The sequence below is a fragment of the Tachypleus tridentatus genome, chromosome 9 (genome assembly GCF_004210375.1).
Source record: "Tachypleus tridentatus isolate NWPU-2018 chromosome 9, ASM421037v1, whole genome shotgun sequence".
NCBI classification, from domain to species: Eukaryota; Metazoa; Arthropoda; class Merostomata; order Xiphosura; family Limulidae; genus Tachypleus; species Tachypleus tridentatus.
Window position 1 is genome coordinate 117,927,053 of NC_134833.1, and position 12,972 is coordinate 117,940,024.

General features: G+C 30.9%; 1 protein-coding gene across 1 annotated transcript; it reads right to left on the reverse strand.

The window, feature by feature from the left end:
- Positions 1-5,065: 5,065 nt before the first annotated feature.
- LOC143227466 (chorion peroxidase-like) lies at positions 5,066-12,482 on the reverse strand. Its single transcript, XM_076458909.1, has 9 exons — positions 12,389-12,482; positions 11,915-12,109; positions 11,150-11,305; positions 10,182-10,336; positions 9,316-9,699; positions 9,110-9,134; positions 8,423-8,626; positions 7,683-7,782; positions 5,066-6,635 (listed from the first exon to the last, which is right to left on the reverse strand). Exons 3-9 carry the CDS (start codon positions 11,265-11,267, stop codon positions 6,551-6,553), a joined length of 1,071 nt encoding a protein of 356 aa, XP_076315024.1. The 5' UTR covers positions 11,268-11,305; positions 11,915-12,109; positions 12,389-12,482; the 3' UTR covers positions 5,066-6,550.
- Positions 12,483-12,972: the final 490 nt, after the last annotated feature.

Consider the following 12,972-nt stretch of genomic DNA (forward strand, 5'->3'; position numbering starts at 1 on the left):
TGCACAATCTACACATACACTTGGTGCAAATAAAACATTTCTCTTATAGTTCCATAGATTATTTGCACTTTCATCAGTTAGGTATTAACTATAAAACGTTTACATAATAAAACCCTTTCAATGTTTTGTAATTAATCCCTAATCTAATGTGGAGTTTAGTTAATAGGTGGCCTTTTATTTGTTTATTTAGAAAATATATATTCACTGGGAAAAGGAACTTAGGTCTATCATCATCATATAAACAGTACCTGTCAAGTTCGCTTACTAGTTCATTTTTTTCCAATTTTGTCAAAATAGTTTATTGTATTATTTAGAAGTCTATCTGCTATTGTTTTCATGTGTGCATATTTATGCATAAATTCAGATGTTGTCGTTCTGGATACTTTATAAGCTGTTGTATTGTTTGTAGTTTTGTTTGAAGTAGTTTGTTTGCTTACATTTATCCATACAAGGACTGCATAGTTAATGACGGGTCTAATGTATGTTTTATATATTTTTATGATGTCTGCCGTAGCACCACTGTTTTTGCCATAGCATAGTTTGTTCTTCGCCAAATTTTTGTTCTAATATTATTTATGTGGTTTACCCACATAAGTTTTGAGTCAAAAGTAAGTCCTAAAAATTTTGCTGATGTAGCAGTCTGGAGTAGTTCTCCATTCATATAGATCTGTGGTTGTGCTTTTTTTATGTTTAGTTAAACTAGTGAATACTACTAGTTGTGTTTATTTTGATTCTATATTTTGGCAATATTCACTTATTCTATTTAATATTAATTTTCTTCGTACATTTGTTTTAAATTTCAAATTAATAGCCACAAACACATCTTCCAGTAATTCTATTGTTTGTTCTGGGAACTACTTTCCTCGTCATCTATAGTGCTCACTCAGCCTATAATTAATGGTTACGCACCTTTCAATATTTTTGACGTTTCATAAGTAGTATCATGCTACTGTAAATTAATACTTTTTCTGAAGTGTGTGTAATAGGCCTCTTTGACACAAAATTTTCATATATTCAAATTATAAAGATTTGTACGGATGAAAAACTTAGAAATTCTAAGATTTTTATATCCTTTGCACTTACGGACATTAGAAAAAGAGAAGAATGGATCAGCCTGCGGACCAAACAAAACGAGATCTGAAACACGTTCTTGTACACTAGATGTAATATGCAAAGAATCCAGTGAGAAGTGTTGTGTTTTGGACGTGACGGCTTTATGACGGAGCCTTTTGCAACGGAAAATGATAAGTACATCTTTTAACAAGGGTTGATTATCATAAGTTTAAATCCAGTAATTTCTACAATGTATCTAATTTGTTAAAAATAATAAAAATATGAGTATAACCATACTTTTACCATGACTAAGTAAATAGAAAGCTCTTGAAAAAGAAGAAAATGACTGTTTTTAAATCTTTGTAGTATGTTTTATGTAATTCAATACAATGGTGAAAGTAGCTGCCGAAAATATGAAGATAACATATCCTTTGTAACGAAATAAAAGAAAAAGATATAAAAACTAGAATTAGATGTTTAAAAATCTACCATCAGTTATTTTAATCTGTGTATTAACTAACAGTTGTACTTTTATAAATTCCGAGGGACACGTATATTAAGTTACGATTTGTTTATGTGACAAATATTCTGTAGCACATTTTAATCGTGTTTTAATGCACAGTTTCTTTAAGGGTTTCTTTTCGTGTTCTAACATCAATAAAATGAATACATTTCATCATAGAATAGTAGCTCTTGACGGATGACACCATGAGAAACATGAACCCTTGGCCGCAGGTAATAGTAATTAAAAGTGATCACATCTTTGAATGAATGATACACCATTCCTGTCAAAGACGACCTTCGTAAATTTGTAACAGACAGATGAACGAAACTTTCTAATAATTAAAGTGGCTACTTGCTGGTCTGCTGGTATCTGTCAAACTTGTCAAAGTGGCAAGCACTCCACAACACACAACTGACTTCAGATATTCAAGTGGCCATGTAACATGTTTGTAATTGTTGTTTCATCATTACAGGTCATATTTTACGTAAAATTTCTAGTATATGTCATATAATTATATTTATTTTTACTATTATTGATGAGCATCATATTTTATGACAGCTTTGTTAATATATCATATTTTAATCAAAATTGTATTTTATAATCATTCAGTTCCCATAAAAGTGATGCTATCTACAGAGAAGTTTTGTGGCATACCGATTTTCTGAGGACGAACTCACCTAGTAGTCATTTCGATATTGACTTATGAACAGGAGATTAAGGTGACAACACAAAACGATGTTCATGATAACAGGCTGCCAAAATTGCATAATGTTAAAAGAAATGTTTATTCGCAAAATGTACAGTTTTAACAACCTGTGGCTTAAATTACCATAATCAATATGTGTGTTTATCTTTACACAGTGCTTACTTTTCTTCTTCTGTGTTGTTTTCTCTCTTGCCGTTTTCAGTCTAGCAAGTAGATAAATTTCTTGACAGTGTTGTTGTTTTTTGTTATAATAGTAGTCTGTGCTTAGTTACACTCAAATGAGACATTATGACAGAACTTGTGGTGTTGTTTCATGACAGAAATGATTGTTATAAAGGTACACTTACGAACAAATAGACAATAGAAGATACTGGATAGGAACATATCTCTTAGAAATAGAATCCAGTTGATGTACTAGTGCTTGAGAGTATATAAAGAAGACAGTTCAACTAACGACAACAACTGGCTACTAGCTGAGTCTAGCTGCTCAAAATCGAAAGTAGGCCAGTTGTCGCAGTGGAGCATAAAAAAAGGATTAGATTTCCCGTCAGGTATATGAGAGATAGCTTCTTGAATCTGAGGAGACTTGAAAAAATGCTCAGAGTTAATTTAAAGTAGGAGTGGGGAATAAAGATGGTGTTATTTATGCAGTAGAGACTATGAAAAATATAACTTTTTATTGTTTTCATCTTCTATAAAGGAGTATGAAAAGTATAAATAACACCCTTTCTTACCAGATCAGGTTCCACCTATTAATAATTTATTCTGTTTCACACTTTGCCAAGTGTACTCTAAGTCATTAGAGGATTACGACCGAAATTATCACTAACAGCGAGAACACTCAACTGACAAAACAATACATTCCTGATGACAAGAAACCAGCTTGAAATAAAATGTATCTCAGAACGGCTGGTGTGGGTACTAACACTTATCAATAACACTTTCTATATAAGTAAAAAAAGTAAGAACAGTATATTTAATTGGCTTTACTCAAGTTATAATCTATGTAGCTAGCTTGCTTTGATCATAAGTCAATATTAATTAACTGTGACTAGCCTGCTACGTTAATCTCTTAACTCAACTGTCTAAATCTTTTAATTTCAAGCTGTATACCGATATCATGATGATATTAAACAAGTTTTACACTTCTACTATAAAGGAGTTATAAAATGGCAGCAATTTTCAGTTATTTTTGTTGCCGTTCAAGTTGAAATTTCCGATTTATTTCATCTTCTTGACAACATTATATTTAAATTATTGAGCGTTTTTCGGTCACTCCATCAGAAAGCAGCTTATGCATTCCTTCTCAACTGTTAGTTCAGTATTGAACACAAAAGCACGTGGCCAGTGTCTCGGGAATGATTCAGTACGTTTAACCTGTTCAGTGCCGTAGACGAGATAACTCGTCCAAGTCGATCGGAAACACAGTGCCACAGACGAGATAATTCGTTCTAAATAATACCTAATGTTAACGCTAGATGTCAGCACCATATGTGCATTTGACCTTCTTAGAGAAAAAAAAATGTTGCTTATATCCTTTGTTTTAAAAATTACTCAATTTTGCTGAACAAGATCCGTCATAGGAGCTGCCGTAGCAGCTGAAATACTTGGCAGTCAACAGGTTAAATGTCTTAGTGGTATTCTTAAATCGTTAAATGACATTATTAAAATGTATCTGAATTATCGGGCTACAAGTTTGAAAACTCTACTATTCTCGTCACTGTGAGTGAGCTTCAATATTTTATGATTTAGTTACATCATCAGAGCATAACTTTGATAATTTTAACAGTTTATTATATCATTATACAATGCGTAAAAATCCTAATGGGTTGTTTGACCCACAAAAAAGCTATGTAAAAATTAGCATGGTTATCCGATTAAAGACTTAACAATTTGTTTACGTCTCCAATATGTAACTTAAAGAGTATAATTCTTTCGTGATGACGAGAAACCCACTTGAAGTAAAAATGTATTCTAAGACGGCTGTTATAGGTGTTAAATCTTTAATTGAAATAAAGTACAGAACAACGTTAGGACCTGAAAATGACCTAAGAAGGTCGAAACGTTGTTCTGTACTTTATCCTAACTAAAGTTTTAATATCCATACCAACCGTCTTGAGAACGCATACTATAAATGTTTTGTTTTGATCATTATAGGGTACGTTTGAGAATTCCACTAATATTTTGGAATACCAGTGATTGATTAGAATTGATGATTAATGCAAACGTTGTGTATTGAATCTGTTTAACAGTGTAATTGAACTGACAAGAGTTTAATCCCAAACTGGCAATATGTGCAAGAGAAATTGTCAAAATAATTATTTTTAAGATCTCCACAGGAATGCCAACAGATGACAGCACAATATGAATGTTACGAAAACGATTTCGCTGAACATCCTTGATCGTGGTATTCGTTATTTTATCTTATTATATAATACACTATATTATTATAGCCTGTCTGTTATTTTTATATCAATATAAACATGAGTCCTTAGTTAAATTTAAATTCTGTAATGCCTCGAGGTAATTAAAAATTTAATATTTCTTATTTCAAGGTTCAAATAATCACTGTAACAGGTTATATGAGAATTCAAAATATAACAGATATAGTGACGTCATCTATTGACTTTCATTCGAAAGAAGTGAAGCCAACCCTTAAGGTTAATATAAAATTATCTAATTTATTACTGCAAGTTACGAACTATACAGTTATTATTTAAAACGCTCAAAAGTTTAAGCAACTCATATATATAAAAGCTATAAAATGTTCATATAATCCACGAATTTGTACAATTTTTTTGGAAATGTGGTGATTGTTAGAAGGACAAAAGAACACAAACAAGCTCATCCGAAAGACGTCACAGTTTTAAGTAGATACGAGTAACACAATTATCTATCACTAGCATGTGTATCGTAGTCAAATACATAAGAACTACGCCTAAAAAAGGTTTTATACTCCGACGAAGTTTCGTAAGTTTTTAAGGCACATTTAATGTCTACTTATACCGATGCAGGTCCGAGTTTATGAGCCAAAATGTATCTCTATTTTTAAAGAAACAAGTAGTTTACTTTAGTGCAACTAATAAAGCACGAGAAATATATATTTTGGGACAAATAACTGCGCTTAAAACTAAAATTTGGCTTACGTCTTCATTTAACACACTCAAAACATCATGCAGCAGGTTATACCAAAATTTAAAACAAGTAATGCTGATTACTTTGTTTAGTGGCTTGTATTCAAAAGTAATAAAGCCACATTCCAAAGGTTCAATAATATCTATCTAATTCATTCTTACTAGTTACCCAGAATACAGTACACATCCACATATACCCAGATGCCTATGACAAAGATTAAAATGTCTCTAACTGACAACGTCATCATACTTGTTATTAGTAATGACTATTCACATCAGAAATAACAATGAAAACTCAAATAAATAATCACTGAGGCCAACAATTATACACGCTAATTCACGCAGTAAACACATTTTCTTAAAGTATGTGGACTGGGTGTCCTGAACAAAAACACTACTCTCCACATTTGGAGCTGCCTATAAGTGTGATGACGAGAAACCCACTTGAAGTAAAAATATATTCCAAAGACGGCTGATATGGGTATTAATTTTTTTATTAAAATAAAGTAAAGAATAAAGCATCGACCTTCTTCGATCATCCTCAGGTTAACAAAACCTTTTTCTTGAAATACTTGGGTAACCAAAAGTTGTTCTTGTACAAGACTACACAATGAGATATCTACGCTCTGTTTTCTGCATGTTGGAAGTTAAAATATCTAACTGGTTATGCGAGTGAAATTTAATTTTTTATGCATGATTTAGAACAAGAATTTTATTCACATTGACTCACATCTTATGTTCTTTAATAAGATTACCTTAAATATTTACTTTCTATATGAAATACATATAATTATTTTCTCCGGTTTTATCATACTGATGTTTTATTACTTTGACAAGCTTATTTCAAAACTGAGTAAAACCTTTAGGTTTCAGAAGAGCATAAAATCTATTTTAGTATTTATGAAATTTTTCATACACCGTAATAACGCCGGTAATGATTACAGATAAAATGAAATGTGTCATACTAAATCTATAGTAATTAACTATTGGTAGATAAATGCTAGATACGTCTGGTTCTCCCACCATTGAAAATAAAAGCTAGTAATACCAATAGATTCAGAGATGAATATGATTGTATTATCTGCTCATAGTATACGCAATATTATTTCTATTACCTTTTGACCCTTTAATTAATATTTAAATTTGTATTATTTATCTGGTGCAGGAAACAACAGCTGAAGTACATTCTAAAACAAACTCGTTTCTTTCAGCTTCCTTCATCACTTGTTGCTGCACCCTGTAAAACAAAAAACGTATCACGACTGTGATATGGATGACTAACAGTATGTAATTTGGATAATAAATTGACTTGTAAATTTTACATAATAGTAAGATAGAGATTTTGGAGATCCATCAGTTATATTTTAATCGCATGTCTTACAAGTTATTTTAGCAATAATCAAGTCTGCACCTATTATTCCTTGACTCTTAAAAACATTGTGTATAAACCTTTGAAAACAGGAAAAATCAAAACTGATAAGCAACGTTACTTACAAGCATCACACCAGGGTGTGAAATCAAACGATTCTCTTGTCGAACATTTCAAAGATGGATTGATAAAATAAACAAATGTAGAAAGTTTTTAACGTAACGTTCTTCAATTCTCACATTCGCAAACCCATTGAGTAATAGAATATTCTAAACCATTACATTTTTATCGATTCAGGCCCAAACAAAATCATGGTTTTGACAAATGACTATTTTCTCCAAAATATATTTCTTGATACAATAATTATATAATTTTTATTCCAATTTCCATGTTTCAACAATAAAATTACAAATTAATTTGTTAGTATTCTGTTTCATCAAGGTAGCTGTTGTTGAGATTTACAAATTGATACACAAAAACATAGTTTTGTATCTCATTTCTTATGATTTTGACAACTGACAATATTTTTTTACCAAAATGTGTTTAGTACAGTAATTGCAAAAAATTTTGCTTTCCAAACTAGTCTTAATTCTAGGGGCAAACAAAATGCAAACGACCACTGTAATCTGAGCTGTTTTCTAATTTGGTTATTTCGCCCAAATATGCACGAGTTATAAAATTTTAGTAATTGTTTTTGCTTTTGTTATACCACTTACACGTTGAAAAACATTAAAAAATTTAACTGAACGGTTGTGTTTTGACATTTTTACAAAAGCGAATAAAATCTTGCGAAATCATTTATAAAGAAAATCATAAATTAATTTATTAGTAATCCGTTACGAGAATATCACAAATGTAGCTGTTATTAAGTTTTACAAACTAATAAAATATAAAGAAGATAGTTTCCTAACTCACTTCTCAGAAACTGGTTGGAATATCCATTGTTCATCCACTTCGTTACTGTTCTCACACAAAATTCTGGACAAAGTTACCTCTCGGATTTCTCTCAACTGGGCTGTGTAAAGATCAATTGAATAATAATATAATGCTAATAATATTTTTCTATTTTATGTTACAAACATTTCTAAAATTGTACTATTTATTAAAACATTATCTATTATTTCACACGTACCAAACAACTTCAAAACTGCACACTGTGCATGCTTGACAAAACATAATTAAAGAAAGGTAACAGTTCCTGTCTTGTATTGAAGTTTCAAATCACTGGGTTTAGTTTGGTTTGAATTTCGCGCAAAACTACACAAGGGCTATCTGCACTAGCCATCCCTAATTTAAAAGTGTAAGACAAGAAGGAAGGCAGCTAGTCATGACCACACACCGCCAACTCTTGGGCAACTCTTTTACCAACGAATAGTGGGATTGACTGTAACACTACAACGCCTCCACGGCTGAAAGAGCGAGCATGTTTGGTGTGACAGAGATTCGGACCAGCGACCCTCGGATTACGAGTCGAGTGCCATAACCAGCAGGCCATGCTAGGCCTAAATCATTGGGAATATATTACAATGCAACAAGAGCGTTTCGTTTTGTGTTAACCACTTTAAACGTTGTGAAAACATATTTCATATACAATACCTGTAAGTAAATAAACAACTTTAACTGTATGAGATGTACGAAACAAAGATTGAACATACCAGGTGTGAAAGAGCCAGCTTCTCCATACACATCAAAGAAGTATCTATCTCCAAATCTTAATCTGTTGTATTGTAAGGCAATAATAAAACCACAGGTAGGTCCTACGATACCATCTGAAACTGGTCTCTCTGAAATACTGCCTGAGAAAAAGTCAATATCTTCAACGGACCTGAAAGAAGAATTAGAAATGTTTGAAATAAATACTGTTTGCAACCAAAATATGTTTCTTGTTCGTACAATATGATTTAGAAATGTGATAATATATAAAACAAACGCAAAGAAAAATAAACTGATAAAAATTATTCACCTTTCTATAATATATATAATTCTTTATAAATGAGTATTTAAAAATGAACATTAATGAAATGGAAAAATTATATTAATACCTTATGAAAAATTTTTATAATTGTAATATATTCTTAAATTAAGTACTCGTTGAAAGCTAAATTTTAGTCTTGGAACTTCGAAGTCTAAATATTTCTGTCTCCTCATTGGCGCACAGGTAAATTTCAGCGATTTGTTTAGTCATTGTTGTCTAGCCTCGGAATTTAAAGTTAAACAACAACAGAAAAAAAACTTGATATTGATCAACTCTAACAAGTATCCATTATAAAAATATAAATGAACTACATTATTGTTTGAAGCTAGAAATTTAGGTGCCCGAAATATTCACCATACAAACATACCCGTAAACTTGTTCAAACTTCTGTGCTACGGCAACAGGAAATAAAAGTCTTAGACCTGAGAAAGATGTGAAACGTAAATTAAATATAATTCAAAGGTAATCTACATAAGGTCAAATTTCGTGATCTCTTCCTCTCTGAATATTTACGACCGTAAGATCTAGTCCGAAACTTTCGTCTCTCTTGCGGCACATGTGGTAAGTCTAAACTTCAACGATAAAGTTATCAGATTTTTGAGCCAATTGATCAGCAGGTTCTCTCACAAGTTCTGTCTGTCCATGGCAGAGACCAAATGGGTGGAAAAAGTTCTTTTTCAACTTGAAAGTCGTGAGACTACCATAAGACTGGATTTCTGTAAAAGAACCATGAGATGTAGAATGACCGAATCGAAAGCATGCTGTGATAAATTCATTGATCATAGCAGGATTAATATTATGGTTGTATACAGTAAAGAAACCATCTGGAAGAGGTTTTAACGTAAATCTATTATAGTGATAAGGACCCACGACAAGACTTAGGAATTCATTGTACGTAATCATTTGGACCTCAGCAATCACGATTCTCCTAAAGAAATATAAATAGTAATAAAAATCAATAGACCATTAACAAAATGAATAAATGAATATAAAAATCTTTCAGATTTAAATCAGCATTTCATAATAAATAATCATAAGAATTATTTCGAAAGAAAATGTCATTCACTACTGAAGAAAACAAGGATATGTAACTTTTGTAATAAGGATAATTCAATAAGCATTATAAAATGTAAGCAAGTTTCTTTCTATTACTTCTGAAATTTCATTAACAGCACAGAGTAAAATGTTTAGTATACATAATATGTTGACTGTCATTATTTCATATATTTTTTTCGTTACTTTCGTTTTGTAATAAAATTTATTAGATATTAGAATAATGGCGTAAAAATATAGTTAGCAATAAAGGTACCAATACATCAATAAATGCATTTTAAATCATAATAATATTTTTCTTCTCATGGCTTTGAAAACTCCTCAAAAGAAAAATATATTAAATTTTCTATATTCATTATTAGTTAATATTTAGATATGGTCTATCATGGCTGTTTGCATTGATAAACAGCTTCTTGAAACAGCCTCTCATCATTCCAACATGGGTTTATTCTTCTGAGCTCTCTTGCAATTCTGTTATGTTCTCTCATAAATATGGCATGTAAAGCTGTCAAGGAAGGATGTTCATTCAACCGACGATCTCCTGGAGAAACCAAGAAATAATATGTGCAATACTGTCTTCAAAAATAAAATTTTGTATGTAAATAAATATACATGTAAAACCTAGCGGCTAAAAGCCATCATTGATTTAGCTCTTGAAAACATATATAACAATATATCAAGAAGTTTAATTAATTATAATTTGACTAAACTTTTTGAGAATTGAACACACAGCCCGAAAATTACATTTCCATATTCTCTCTTTCAATATGGTAAATTATACTTTCTAATACATACATATATTAAAGAGGAAAACTTCACACCTAAAACACATAAAATATCAACACTTCTGGGGAAAATTACATAAAGCATAAATAACACCCTCACACAAAATTGTGCGAGAATTATAAGTTAGTGTTATATCTCCAAGAATTAATAGCTCAATAATTAAAAACAAATTGAAGAAGGAGATTGTTTTGCAACATTTTTTCAATCAATAATAAAAAATGTCGTTATTCATATGAATGTATATAATGATGCAAAAACAAGCTTCAACTGCAAAAAGAATTACTTTACCACATCCATTAATCTATAAATAATGTATTTTATAAATTAACAGCAAGAATCAATTTGAAAGATTTATCAGTTTGAAGTTTGTATTGCGCTCAAGCTAACTTTAAAATTAGTTTCTTTATTTAAATTTATATAAGCAAGTGAAAAGAAGAGAATCCTCGTTCTCTGATTATGCTACTCTAAAATTGTTTTGAACAAGTATAAACACTAAATCACATTTAATGTAGAGATACAACTTTTCTTACTCACTAAGATCTTCTCATGTTTTTGCTAACAATCTCACCCAGTTTGCATTTTGGACAACTAGCAGACCTTCGAAAATTCAAACATCTTTCATTAAATTGACTAAAGAATTCATCATTTTGAGGGATTTTGATCGGAAGACATCGTGTGTCATTCATATACTCTCAATCGCAACAGTCCATACGTTCACCTCCATCTTGATAATTAAAATGAAAATGGAAAATGGAAATATTAGTAGAAGCTCTATACAGTTTTATTAGTGTTCATAAAAGTGTTAGAACAAGCTGATACTTCCCGAATATTGTTAAGGTAATAAATAACCGAGTTAGATAACGGTTTTCGGTTATAAGCATTATTATTCAAATGACGCAATTGTACTCTATTGAAAAAGTTAAATAATTATCTTTGGTTATTAATTGACGAGAAAAAATAATCCATATTCCTGGTAGTACATGATACCCTTTAATATGGCATATATTCTGAGGTAATGATTGTGATCAAGTTTGAACAATGTTCGTAGTTCTTATGGACTGTTTGATTATGAGCTGAAACTTTGATAATTTTTATTTCATTTAATGTTTACTTGTTAATTGTATTTTTTTTCCAAAGTTACTGTGCTATCCTATTTGAAATAGAGAAATGACAGAATCCCTGGATTACAAATGCAATCTGTTTCTGTTAATGCAATAAAATTCTCGGCTAATTCTGGCGGAAAGTAAGAATTAAAATTATTGTTCCTAATGTGATTGTACATCTATGCAAATACATAAACAGGAAAAAAAGAACAAAGAAAATAGAGATCTACCTCCAAGCATCACTTCTTCTTCTGGAGCGAAGTTAAAAGGAGCGAGAGCACTGTCATGATCCATAAACTTACCCCACAACATCAGAAAATGTGTAAAAGATGCTTCTCTGTTCTTACCGGTGTGGATTGTAGTTGATACCAGTCTTGGATTAGGTAAATATTTTCCAGATTTCGATTTTCTTGGTTCAGAAATACCTATATACAAATGTATTTTCTACATATCGACAAAACATTTACAGTTGTATCATTGTATATGTTAATATGGTATCTATGTATATGCGCACACATGCCAAGAAACCGCCATTTTTGAAAAACTACTACTGATTTTAATTTCTTTATAAAGGCTAGTATATGATAAGTACATATTGCACCTTTATAAGATTGGTCTGAGAAAAGTCATATTTTCTTGGTTTGGATTAGTTTATAAACTTATAACACCAGACAACTGTGCACTAATCAATGTAACATACTCACCATCAGCGTACTTTGCTGGAAGATTTTAATTGGACATCAGCTAAATCGGACACTTCGTCGCTCTTTAACCCTAGCATATAAAAAGGTAAAGAAGATGTCCCTTTCGTTCCCCAAATAAAGAGGAAGTGCACTTTCGGTCACCTTTTAGACCGGTACGTCCAACTAAACATTTGACATCAAACTTCAAAGAGTTGAACAGTGAACGTACTTTTGCCTTACCAGAATAAAGTATATTTAAAGGCAAAGTATGTTTTTAAAACACACGTGTGTATCATTATTCAATACATTATGGTGGAATTTAATGTAATTTTTCTAAATACTCCTTTTATGTATTTTTGTTTTTTGCCTGTTTTGTATAATATGTAAGATATGGATATAAAATCTTGAGAAAATTATGATTCTTAGGTAATTAAAATTAATTTTGAAATTAGTAAAAAGTGAATAAACTTCTAAGCTATTGTGATTGTTAGTTATACAGATCACTTACTTTTCATTATTGGTTTTTTGATATATGATTTCATTTTCTTGAGATCTTTCACAGTTTTATCAATAGCTTCATCAAGCAACTTGGAATCTGTGAAAGC